General features: G+C 43.7%; 1 protein-coding gene across 1 annotated transcript in view; it reads right to left on the bottom strand.

Annotated features, from left to right (window-relative positions):
• LOC142198267 (cytochrome P450 2K6-like) overlaps positions 1-13,752 on the bottom strand; it is a 102,414-nt gene continuing 88,662 nt past the window's right edge. The window contains exons 6-13 of the mRNA XM_075269222.1: positions 12,284-12,446; positions 11,130-11,279; positions 9,386-9,546; positions 9,021-9,197; positions 6,845-6,986; positions 4,347-4,531; positions 2,085-2,226; positions 1-179 (exon numbers count right to left, since the gene is read on the bottom strand). Of these exons, the coding sequence (XP_075125323.1) occupies positions 1-179; positions 2,085-2,226; positions 4,347-4,531; positions 6,845-6,986; positions 9,021-9,197; positions 9,386-9,546; positions 11,130-11,279; positions 12,284-12,446 (1,299 nt within the window). The remainder of the gene's footprint in view (positions 180-2,084; positions 2,227-4,346; positions 4,532-6,844; positions 6,987-9,020; positions 9,198-9,385; positions 9,547-11,129; positions 11,280-12,283; positions 12,447-13,752) is intronic.

A 13,752-nucleotide genomic window follows, 5' to 3' on the forward strand; every position in this document is an offset into this window, starting at 1 on the left:
TTAGTTGCGAGGAATAGCACAGATTCTGTAATTTACAGGAGGGGTTGTCAATCCCACTGCCGGGATAAGTTGAAGCTTTTCACCAGGAGGGGCTTGAAATGTGAACTTTTGTAGCAAGGTCGTGAAGAAGAGGAAGAGCTCCATTTTTGCTAGACTTTCCCCAGCACAACTCCTTTTACCTAATAAAAGAAAGAAACGACATTTATTGTACAAGTTCCAGCTTTGTAGACTTCTAGGTTAATATTTTAAGGTACGTTCTTCAGAACTAGGTGCAGGAGAAACCTCAAGGCTCTACCGAGAGTTCTGAGGGTGGTCGTTAGATGAACATCAGCCAGACCTCTCGATCTAATGGGTATGGTGGGGTCCTGATGTCAGGGAAAAGGGGGGGATGGATCATCACCAGAAATGTCTGACACTTGTGTATTCAAATTTCATAGACAGAAAAAATCTAAATGGTATGACCAGCCTTAGAGGTTATTTAGAGGAAGAGGAGAGCATGGCATCATGAAAAAATTAGATTTCAGGCCCTTGGGGGTGAGACCTAAAACATTGAATTTTTTTTTAAACTATTTATTTATGGTGAAGGTGGTGGTGTTGGAGGAGGACGAGGAACTTCTGTGCTGGCAGAGACACATGGAACTGTGTCTCGTCAGTACTGTGGACAGGACATCCTGGTTGCGGGTCCACAATATCCAGCCTAGTATGGGTTCCTGGTGCTCGGGCCTCGTCCGTACTACACCCTGCACCCCACTTAATGTTGTGGCACTGCTGGCTGCCCCTCTCCAGTATATAATTGGAGTCTAGCTACTGTGGCCTGGATCCCCAGCTGGATTTCCTCGTCCTTGTCGCCTTGTGCTACCGACGAAGGGCACTGCTGGCAGCCCCTCTCCAGTACCTGGACTGTGGACTGGATACCCAGCTGGATTTCCACGTCCACGTCCTCGCCCCCTTGTGCTACTGACAAGGGGCACTGCTGGCAGCCCCTCTCCAGTATATAATTGGAGTCTAGCTACTGTGGCCTGGATCCCCAGCTGGATTTCCTCGTCCTTGTCGCCTTGTGCTACCGACGAAGGGCACTGCTGGCAGCCCCTCTCCAGTACCTGGACTGTGGACTGGATCCCCAGCTGGATTTCCTCATCCTCGTCTCCAGTACCTGGACTGTGGACTGGATACCCAGCTGGATTTCCACGTCCACGTCCTCGCCCCCTTGTGCTACTGACAAGGGGCACTGCTGGCAGCCCCTCTCCAGTACCTGGACTGTGGACTGGATGCCCAGTTGGATTTCCTCGTCCACGTGCCCGCCCCCGTCCCTTGATGCTACCCTGACGCATCATTGGCAGGTTCACTGTATGTGTACACTGTTCCTGCAGTGTAGCTCTGAAAAGAGCTGTTGTTTACAAATGTTTTCCTGCCTATCAGAAGCTACAATCTCTTTCTCACCCTCAGCACAATGTCTCTCCCTATCTCACCAAAACGCACCTGACACGAATATGGCTGCCACTATTCTTATAAATCCGAGGTCACCTGATTTAGCCAGCCAATGACTTTTACCTCTTTTTTTTCGATGCCTATGTTTTCCTGCTTCCTGTCCCACCTTCCCTGCACAGTTATTGGTGCAAAAATAGCGCCAGGGAAGGTGGGAGGGGATGCAAATTTTTACTGCGTTTACCGCGTGGTATTCTATTGGAATCGAATATGTCCAATACCTTAATATTCGCTCGAATATCTACTCAGTCGAATGGTATTCGCTCATCCCTAGTTGGCATGCGTACAACTACACATACTTTAGGGCATGCAAATTTGGTTGGAGACTGTGGACCTGAAAAGTACAGATGGGGGCCCAAATCGCCAAACTCTTATTGATCAGCAGAGTGGACATGAGTTCAAGTATTTATGGCCTATCCTAAAGATAAGCTATCTATGTAATTTCCCAGAAAATATCTTTAATATACTTTTTTTTAATTCCCTTAACCCTCTCTGCAACCCATGAACTGAATTACTAAAGTCTATTCATGGACCTTCATGACATATCAGAAGATGATGTTGGAATTCTTCTATTTTGCTTTCTGATTCCATTAACTTACCAAGTGAAAATGGTATGAAGGCCTCGTTCTTTAGGAAATTTCCTTTGGAATCCAAAAAATGTTGGGGGTAAAACTCTTCTGGTTTCTCAAAGTAATTCTTATCCCGTAGGACTGATGCCAATAGTGGAATAACGTATGTTCCCTGAAAAGAAAAAACATTAGAAAATTATTTTTTGGAAACCAGTGAAAGCCAGTTATTCAGAGAACTTGAGGTTGGGTTGTTGTTTTATGGATTCCACAATGCCTCCAACTTGATGGGGCCCCTGCCCCTCTGGACTCGCTTAATTCAGCAGCTAAAGGGTGTGTCCCATCACAGTATCTGTCAGCAATTTTGACCACTCAAGAACAGGTAGTGCAATATGGACATAGCTGGGGTGATGGGATCAAAAGAAACAATCATTTTCGAGTGTAGAAGGTCGCCATAATCGGTTTTCTTCATTCTGACGATGGTTCAGAAGTTACAGTCACCGCAAAACCAAACCACCAGCGCAAACCTAAGTGAAAGTCGCACAATTTTACTGCCCAGGCCATTGGTCTTCAACTTCTGGAGACAGAGAGAGCCAGAACTCACCCTGAAAATCAGTGACTTGCTCGGACTACACTACTTGTGGTGCTGGCGTATTCCACTTAACACCAATTTAAGTGGAATATGCCAAGGATGGATTTATTATTATTATTATTATTATTATTATTATTATTATTTATTTATTTATTTATTTATTTATATAGCACCATTAATTCCATGGTGCTTTACATTTGGGGGTTACATACAATATACAGAATATACAGGTAGATATAATACTAACAGTGACCGACTGGCACAGTGGGGTAGAGGGCCCTGCCCGTGAGGGCTTACAATCTATGGGGCACTAAACCCCTGGTCTATTAAGGACCTGTAGGTTGTTTAGTGTCCCAAATCGACCGGACAGGTTCTTTTTAACCCATTAACTGCCATTTTTTTTCAATACTATGGGAACCGCATACTGAAAATGACCTCTTGTGCGCCGGGCAATGCATGCATGTGATGAGTTTAGGTTTCCTATCACGGGCAACATCGTTCTGGAGCAGATGAATGTCTTGTTTCTATTCCTCAATGGCAGATGGCATTTATAGGTGGGTTAAAGTACCCGATCCCCAATTGGGGATCGTGGCAGTTAATGGGTTAAGTACCCTTCGTGGGGGGGAATTGATCATTCTGGCCAGAAAGACAGTAAACAAGACTGTGGCATGTGTGAAGTCTTCTCTCTGGCCTCCCAGCAATATTTTTAATTACCGTATATACTCGAGTATAAGCCGACCCGAATATAAGCCGAGGCCCCTAATTTTACCAAAAAAAAAAAACTGGGAAAACTTATTCACTCGAGTATAAGCCGAGGGGAGGGGGGGGGGGGGGAATGCAGCAGCTACTGGAAAATTTCTAAAATTAAAATGGTCGGAGTTTTTGGGTGCAGTAGATACTGGGGAAGGGGAAGGGGTGTTTTGGTTGTCTGTCTGACCCTTCCCTGAGCTTGAGGACTGAGTATTTTTTCCTCCACTTGGAATTCAGCCTGGCTGAGTATAGGGGATCTGCAGTGCTCCTATTAACCCCTTCCTGACAGAACAGGAGCACTGCAGATCCCCTATATACAGTAGACCGGGCACTGTCAGACACAGGGATACCTAATGTGTTTGTGTTTCACAGTCATTTTCTACTTTTGGGTCTATTTTAGGGAAAGGAGGGATTTAGAACTTTTTTATGGGCGATTCTATACAATGATATTGCTGCTGGTCATAGACCTCCCCCCTAAAATAAATAAATAATTTTTTTTTGCTGACTCGAGTATAAGCCAAGGGGGACTTTTCCAGCACAAAAACTGTGCTGAAAAATTCGGCTTATACTCGAGTATATAGCAACAATTTTTGGGCTTGCCCTTACATACATCTTCCAATGAGAATGGTGTCTTTAGGGCATCTCCTCCAATCAGAACCGCCAAGAATATATGATGCATGCATACATTAACCGAACTTAGTGCTGACCCCTTTATAAGAATGTAACAGAACCTGGGACATCTGGTATCTATTATACATTGATCAGCATATACCAATGAAGTGAAATTCTGTTTACTCTTACATGCACTAACCAAATTACTATTTCTACAAATATCGGGCCTACTTTATTTTTTGCAATAGGCCTCTTCTTTCCTTTGTGTACACCCCAAGAGGACACCCAATTGAAACAAGAGGCAAAACCCCCAAAAAGGTACTTGTATCTGTAGCACTTACTTTAGGAAGGAAGTAGCCTCTAAAGAAGACATCTTGAGTGGTAGCGTGCGGGAGGTTGGTCGGGAGAATATTTGCAAACCTTTGGATTTCGTGGATGACGGCGTCAGTATAGGGCATTTCCTTACGATGTATCGAAAGGGGAACAGCCGTCCCGATGACTCTGTCAATTTCATTGTGAACGTTTTCTGCCATGAAAGGAAAAAGTGAATAAAGAAATTTATGATAGTTATTTGTCTTTTTTTTGTCTCCATGCCAAAATCTCTATAAAATATTTCAGATCTCACAATGGCCACTAATCCCTTACATTACTGACACCCGAGCTTATACTGTGTATACAGACTTCCTTAAAGGGGTTGTCTCATGTAGTCTATCTTTTCTTCAACTATACAGTCCTATGAAAAAGTTTGGGCACCCCTATTAATCTTAATCATTTTTTGTTCTAAATATTTTGGTGTTTGCAACAGCCATTTCAGTTTGATATATCTAATAACTGATGGACACAGTAATATTTCAGGATTGAAATGAGGTTTATTGTACTAACAGAAAATGTGCAATATGCATTAAACCAAAATTTGACTGGTGCAAAAGTATGGGCACCCTTATCATTTTATTGATTTGAATTCCCCTAACTACTTTTTACTGACTTACTGAAGCACAAAATTGGTTTTGTAACCTCAGTGAGCTTTGAACTTCATAGCCAGATGTATCCAATCATAAGAAAAGGTATTTAAGGTGGCCAATTGCAAGTTGATCTCCTATTTGAATCTCCTCTGAAGAGTGGCATCATGGGCTACTCAAAACAACTCTCAAATGATCTGAAAACAAAGATTGTTCAACATAGTTGTTCAGGGGAAGGATACAAAAAGTTGTCTCAGAGATTTAACCTGTCAGTTTCCACTGTGAGGAACATAGTAAGGAAATGGAAGACCACAGGGACAGTTCTTGTTAAGCCCAGAAGTGGCAGGCCAAGAAAAATATCAGAAAGGCAGAGAAGAAGAATGGTGAGAACAGTCAAGGACAATCCACAGACCACCTCCAAAGAGCTGCAGCATCATCTTGCTGCAGATGGTGTCACTGTGCATCGGTCAACTATACAGCGCACTTTGCACAAATAGAAGCTGTATGGGAGAGTGATGAGAAAGAAGCCGTTTCTGCACGTACGCCACAAATAGAGTTGCCTGAGGTATGAAAAAGCACATTTGGACAAGGCAGCTTCATTTTGGAAACAAAAATTTAGTTGTTTGGTTATAAAAAAAAGGCGTTATGCATGGCGTCCAAAAAGAAACAGCATTCCAAGAAAAACACTTGCTACCCACTGTAAAATTTGGTGGAGGTTCCATCATGCTTTGGGGCTGTGTGGCCAATGCCGGCATCGGGAATCTTGTTAAAGTTGAGGGTCGCATGGATTCCACTCAGTATCAGCAGATTCTTGAGAATAATGTTCAAGAATCAGTGACGAAGTTGAAGTTACGCCGGGGATGGATATTTCAGCAAGACAATGATCCAAAACACCGCTCCAAATCCTCAGGCATTCATGCAGAGGAACAATTACAATGTTCTGGAATGGCCATCCCAGTCCCCAGACCTGAATATCATTGAACATCTGTGGGATGATTTGAAGCGGGCTGTCCATGCTCGGCGACCATCTAACTTAACTGAACTTGAATTGTTTGTCCAAAATACCTTCATCCAGGATCCAGGAACTGATTAAAAGCTACAGGAAGCGACTAGAGGCTGTTATCTTTGCAAAAGGAGGATCTACTAAATATTAATGTCACTTTTCTGTTGAGGTGCCCATACTTTTGCACCAGTCAAATTTTGGTTTAATGCATATTGCGCATTTTCTGTTAGTACAATAAAGCTCATTTCAATCCTGAAATATTACTGTGTCCATCAGTTATTAGATATATCAAACTGAAATGGCTGTTATAAACACCAAAATATTTAGAACTAAAAATGATTAAGATTAATAGGGGTGCCCAAACTTTTTCATAGGACTGTATGTTTTGTCTTGCGCTCCATTTTCCCATCAGCGGCCACGGCAGGACTATTGTGTTACAGATCAGACATTGAAATGAATGGGCCTTCATGTAACACTAGTGTTCGGGTTTCCGTCCTTAAGGTCCACATGGGGACCCGAAAGATGGTGACCCTGTCCACTTAAAAAGTGGTTACACGTGGAAACTATAGACGATAATGGGGTCCGCTGGGTTTCCACCAGGCTTCCGCCATTTTTATACTCCTTGCAAGATGGAGACACCAACGCTGTAGTCAGCAACACTGGGAGCTGTTTTTGCTTTCAGGGGGAACCCCAATTTTTTTTGTCCTAATGCTCAAATTTAGCCTTTTAGATAGTTCCTTCCAATCAGTGGCTTGGAGGGATCCTTGTATTGTCTCTAGGAGCTGAAGCGAATATAGCCGTTCCATAATATATGCCTATTATAAGATGAAGAACAATCTAACAATGGCGCATACTGGCGGATACTATGAAAACTTACTTTGGATCTCTGGGTATTTCATCATTAGCAGGAGGCCCCATCTCAGAGTAGTGGTGGTGGTCTCCATCCCAGCACTAAATAAGTCCGTCACAAGTAGCGTCAGGTTCTTGTTGTTGAAGTACAAGTCAGGGCTAGGCTTCTCCTACAAGATGAGAAGTACAAGACTAGTTAGGCTAATATCGACCATAAGCAACCTTTAATGCCCTTCTATTTGGTCCACAGCAAGGAGACAGGCATATTGGGCAGTGTAAGTGTATAAGATATGATAAGATAAGATAATCATAATAGTTTCACAGTGGGTAAATTTCAGCATGTTACAGCAGCATAGTAATACAGATACAGGATAATACACAGTAATATATTACAGACGTAGACACACATAAGCTGAGAAGAGAAGATATACTAGGAGTCCATGGCAGCTAAGGAACAGAAGAAGAAAGAAGGAAGACTTCAGGAACATTTAGTTCTCTGTGCAGTGTGATCTTCGCTTGGTCTGATGTAGATTATACAGCCTGGTCGCGGTTGGAAGGAAGGACCTGCGATAGCTCCTTCTCACACTTAGGGTGAAGCAGACGGTCACTTACAGTGCTGCCAAGTGCCATCAAGGTCCCATACATGGGGTGGGATTTGTTCTCCCGCATGGAGGTCACCACAGACAGTTTCCTTCTGTCACCCACCAACTGTACTGGGTCCAGGGGGCTCCCCAGGACAGAGCTGGCCCTTCTGATCAGCCTGTCAAGTCTGTTTCTGTCCGTATAGTACGTAAAGGCTCACTATCCATTTGTCATCTTTATGTCTCCTTCCCAACATTTGCAGGCTGGCGCATAAGGCAATACAAGCAATATTACGATCAGGGTCGCTATAGAAGCTGCACTGGGCCCCTTCCCATGTTTGCACCATTTTACTGTGCATTCTCTAGACACAGGTATATAAGGTTGAAATCTGTGTGTAGTAGCCTCAGAGTCTGTATTTAGAGGCTTTTGTCTGAGGGTGGTTATTTAGAATGGTCTCTATTTATGGGTCTTACCTGTAGGTCTGTATGTAAGGAGTTTTTATTTAGGACAGTGTGTATTTGGAGGGTCCAGCCGATATCCGGGAACCTTGCAGATTTAATATTGATGGTCTGTCCTAAGGATAGGCTATCAATATTAGAAACTGGATACCCCCTTTAATCTGGTGGGTACACATTATACATTGTATGCTTGCCTGGGCAACTACTGTATATAACCCAATGTGCCAACTACTCCCACTGTCACTCCAATCTCTGGGACAGAGATTTAGATATAAAAGTGATCCTTTAAAATAATAAAGCAGCAATGTCACAACTGCATTACACATCACACTTCACCTAGTGGGATCGAGATCGGTACTATTTCCCACAATGCTTTTCTTAGCCTTCACACTGAGTATACGCTTCGCTCATTCTGAGTGGAGTGTATGCTCAGTGTGAAGGCTCCGCTGCGGTTCCATAGGAATGAATGGAAGCAGCCGGCACACAGCCTTAAGGCAGCCTTGTGCGCCGGCTGCCTCCATTCATTCTAATGGGAGACTAAACTAACATCTCTAGCAGCTATTTACCTCCAGAGATGGCTGCTCCAGTGCCCGGTGTTCTTTTTCTTCGCCTCGCTGCCGCATCACGCTGCTCTTCTCGTCTCGCTGCCGCCGCCTCCCAGGTTAGTGTTTAAAGAGCTAGGAAGGCGGGGCTTGTGGCTTAGGAGAGTGTGGGCGGGTACAGGGTGGGGAGACGTCTCCCCTCCCAGTTCCCGCCCACACTCTCCTAACTCGCCCACACTCTCCTAATCTGGGAGGCAGGGGGCAGCGAGGCGAAGAACAACACCGGGCACCGGAGCAGCCATCTCTGCAGGTAAGTGGACACCAGGGGGGACTAAGTAGCCAGAGGATTAAAAAAAAATCCTCTGGCTACTTAGTGATTCACTACACAGCGTGGATTCTAACAATTAAAGCGTTCAATTGTTAGATTCCATGCTGCATAGTGAATAGGATTGCTTTTAAAATCCGATCTCCGATTAATAAAAAAATCCCATTGACTTGCATTGGGATCGGAATTGGGATCAAGATCGGGTTCGAATGAAAAATGATCGGAAATTGGATTTTAAAATCGATCCTGAAAAGTCAAGATCGGCTCAACCCTAATGGCAATGCTTCCATACAGTACCTCTTGTTGTTTCACCAGGAAGGTCTCGATGAGGTTCCTCTGATCATTCACATCCAGCTTTTTCTTGTAGTTTGTGAAGGTCTTTGTGACAAACCTGTTGAGTTCTTCTGCGTTCTTGTTAATGCTATTGTGACTTCCAGGAAGCCAACGTACCACGGATGGAAAAGTATTGTAGAGCTATGAAAGATGATAGAATAAGACTGCATTAATGTGACATAGTCGATGTAGAAGCCCAAGGATCTACATAAGGGACATCTGAGTTCTTCTATGGACAATCTGTTTAGAAAGATCTCCAGATAATAATCTGCCTGGACCCGCAGTGATCAACTGTGATAGGTGGGTGAATCCAACGTTAACCGACTTACCAAGACCATAGGGCTGCCTGCAACACGGAGGTTATCATCAGATAACTTTAGTAACCTCAGTAGCGCTGGATCCTGATAATCAAACCGATGGCCAAGAACAATGGACACGATAATATTAGCTACAGCGGCATTCAGCAACTCGTTGTCCTGGAACGCTTCTCCTAGAATTTGCATTACAATTTGTTAGGTTAAAGCAAGATTTCAGCATATTATTCTTTTAGCTATGCAAGGTAGTCATTAATAGTGTTGAGCGAATAGTATTCGTCGAATAACTCGCTCCCATAGGAATGCAAATATTCACTGCGCTTAACCCCTTGGTGTTTGGCCGCTTACACGCATTCCTATGGGAGCAAGGTATTCGACGAATAGTTTCGAATACTATTCGCTCAACACTAGTCATTAACAATAATTCAAAACATGCTATTACTGATGCTGACACCCAAGTCTAGTACCTGCACCCATGTCCAGTACCTGCATCCATGTCTAGCACCAGCACCCATGTCTAGTACCTGCATCCATGTCTAGTACCAGCACCCATGTCTAGTACCTGCACCCATGTCTAGTATCTGCATCCATGTCTAGTACCAGCACCCATGTCTAGTACCTGCACCCATGTCTAGTACCTGTACCCATGTCTAGTACCTGTACCCATGTCTAGTACCTGCATCCATGTCTAGTACCTGCACCCATGTCTAGTACCTGCACCCATGTCTCGTACCTGCATCCATGTCTAGTACCTGCACCCATGTCTAGTACCTGTACCCATGTCCAGTACCAGCACCCATGTCTAGTACCTGCATCCATGTTTAGTACCTGCACCCATGTCTAGTACCTGCACCCATGTCTAGTACCTGTACCCATGTCTAGTACCTGCACCCATGTCTAGTACCTGCACCCATGTCTAGTACCTGTACCCATGTCTAGTACCTGCATCCATGTCTAGTACCAGCACCCATGTCTAGTACCTGCACCCATGTCTAGTACCTGCACCCATGTCTAGTACCAGCACCCATGTCTAGTACCTGCACCTATGTCTAGTACCTGCACCTATGTCTAGTACCAGCACCCATGTCTAGTACCTGAATCCGTGTCTAGTACCTGCACCCATGTCTAGTACCTGCACCCATGTCTAGTACCTGCATCCATGTCCAGTACCAGCACCCATGTCTAGTACCAGCACCCATGTACTTCTGCAAAACACTGAAAAGATAACACCAACATGGACCTTACATGATCTGAGGCTGTGAGGATGATGCTGCATCCCCCCCACCCTCGGCTTTTACTTGAGTCAATAAGTTTTCCCAGTTTTTTGTGGTAAAATTATGGGGGTTGGCTTATATTCGGGTCGGCTTATACTTGAGTATATACGGTAATTATTACAATATATAAGGAGACAACTTTCAGACAATATATTAAGTCAAAGTAAATCACAAGATTGTTCCTCTAAGGTTATGTGCACATTAGCGCTTGGTCTCCATTGGGAGTTTCTGTCCCCCATTCCGCTTGAAAAAAGCGGAGAGAAAAGTCTATGGGGTCCACGGGTTTCTGCGGGTAACATCTTTTGAAATGGGCTCGAAGAATAAAAAGCTGAACACTAGTGTGAACCTAGTATAATATGAATGTAAAAAAAACCCTCTCCTTGAACCCCTGTTGAATCAACAAACCATAGATTTTTATCAATTTTTTTAATGTGATCTTTAACCTTCTGAATATCTTTTCTATACCTATAAAGTGTAGTATTTACCTTTGAAGGAGCACATGTGTTTAGTCAAGTAATCACATTCTTCAATAATCTTATCTTCAATTGTCTTCTTCCCCATTCCGAAATCCCGGAGAGTTGACATAGCGAAACGCCTCATCACTTTCCAGTTTTCACCATTAGCAAGAATTATACCTGCATGGTTGTTAAATAAAAGTGAACCTTTGGTATACAGAAAATGTACAAGGTAGAAATCTCAGAATATTCCACTATCTCTAGTAGGACCTGTCAATAATCAGAAAATAATGTGGAAACAGACTAAACTCTTATTGTCTCTCTGATTCATTCTCGCCTTGACTACTGTAACTCCTTACTAATCGGTCTTCCCCTCACTAAACTCTCCCCTCTACAATCTATTCTGAATGCAGCGGCCAGGCTCATCTATCAGGCTAGACGCTACAGCGATGCCTCTGGTCTGTGCCAGTCACTACATTGGCTGCCTATTCATTATAGAATAAAATATAAAGTTATCCCCCTCATCCACAAGGCTCTCCATAATGCCGCACCTCCATACATTTCCTCCCTCATCTCTGTCTACCGCCCAACCCGTGCTCCCCGCTCACTCAATGACCTAACACTTACATCCTCTATTATCAGAACCTCCCACGCTCGTATACAAGACTTCTCCCGAGCTGCACCACTTCTCTGGAATGCTCTACCCCGGACAATCAGATTAACTCCCAATTTCTACAGCTTCAAGCGCAAACTAAAGACGCATCTTATCAGACAGACCTATCACAATTCCTAATCTAAACCCTTCTGCAGGTAGAATCCCTAAAACGAACCCTCCACTTTTCACACTCCTGCATTACAGGATATGATGTAACTTCATAGGTCCAAGCTCCATCCACTTGTTAAAGGACACGACTGTCAACGGCTCATAAAGTCTTATGTTTATGCAATGACAGTCACCTCTATTACAAAAGTGTCTGACCTCTGCATAAGTAATGCCGCCCCTGCTACCTCTTGTGTCACCCCCTCTACCTCATAGATTGTAAGCTCTCAGTCCCATTGTGATATAGACTTATTATTCTGCAATGCCAATGCAGTTTGTAAAGTGCATGAATATGTTGTCCCCATATAAATATAATTGTCCTTATTCTTTTTGTTGGCTTCATAAAATTCTTAAGTTTGCTTACCGTGTCCTTTTCTTAAGTCTTCATAAGCCGGCAAGCAGGGTCTTCCAGAAAACTCCTCGGCATAGTTGATAAGAGCATCTTTAACTGTGTCATATCCACTCAGGACCACCATCTTCTGTGGCCCTATCCGTAGGCTGAACACTGAACCGTATGTCTCAGCAAACTGTAAGAAATAACGTCCAGGTAAAAACAAAAAGGGAACAGAATTTTTTGTCTATTTTTGAATTTTTTTTCCATCACCTTTTGAAAAGACTTATACGGCTTCTTCATATTTATACTGAATATGTTTCCAAGAAGGGGCAATGACCATGGGCCTGGTGGGAATTTGGGACTTGTGTGCTCTTTCTTTTCATAGAAGGAACTGAGCAATAACATGAGAATGATGAACAGAACGATTGTGATGGGATCCGGGATGGCCATGTCTGTAGTAGTTTCTGCAAAAGAGAATCACATTGAAAATATAGGCACGAGGAGGCGCTTCCATTATCAGTCTGCATTAGTAGTACATAGTCATTTGTGAACGTAGAACAATCTTAAGGTTATGGCTCCTTGGAAGACTCACAAAGACGACACACAATCCAAAACCTCCAAAATACTCCTTTACTTTATCCTACACTGAGTGGGATATATATATATATATATATATATATATATATATATATATATATATATATATATATTTTATGACATTACATCTTGTACTGATACCATAGAGTGCATAAAGGGATCCTATCATTCAAACGCCTTTTTTTCTCAGTAACACATCGGAATAGTCTTAAGAGAGGCTATTCTTCTCCTACCTTTCGTTGTCTTCTCCGCGCCGCCATTCGCTTGAAATCCCAATTTTTGTCGGTATGCAAATGAGTTCTCTCGCAGCACTGGAGGCGGGCCCCAGCGCTCAAACAGCACTGGGGGTGTCCCCAATGCTGTGAGAGAACTTGCCTGAACACTCTCGAGCGACACCCTCCATCTTGTTCTCGAGACCGCCTCTTCTCCATTTCTTCAACCGAAAACGCCAACTGTACATGTGCAGTGGACATTTTCCTGTGTCCGAACAGACAATCGCATGAGAGGCCACAGGAAAATGGCTGCCACAAAGAAGAGGCAGTCTCGAGAAGAAGATGGAGGGCATCGCTGGAGAGTCTGCAGGCAGCATAGTGCTGTTTGAGTGCGGTGGGACAACCCCCAGTGCTGTCTGGAGACTCATTTGCATACAGTGAAAAACGGGAATATCACCGGAACAGCGTTGCGGAGAAGACCTCTAAAGGTAGGGGAAGAATAGCCTTTCTTAAGGCTATTCCGATGTGGTAGGCCTGAAAAAAAGGATTCTTTAATACTTTTTGTGGTCTCTGCAAATTGGGGCAACACGGTGGCTCAGTGGTTAGCACTACAGCCTTGCAGCACTGGAGTCCTGAGTTCAAACCCTGCCAGGAACAACATCTGCAAGGAGTTTGTATGTTCTCCCCGAG

This window comes from Leptodactylus fuscus, chromosome 3, assembly GCF_031893055.1.
Source record: "Leptodactylus fuscus isolate aLepFus1 chromosome 3, aLepFus1.hap2, whole genome shotgun sequence".
NCBI classification, from domain to species: Eukaryota; Metazoa; Chordata; class Amphibia; order Anura; family Leptodactylidae; genus Leptodactylus; species Leptodactylus fuscus.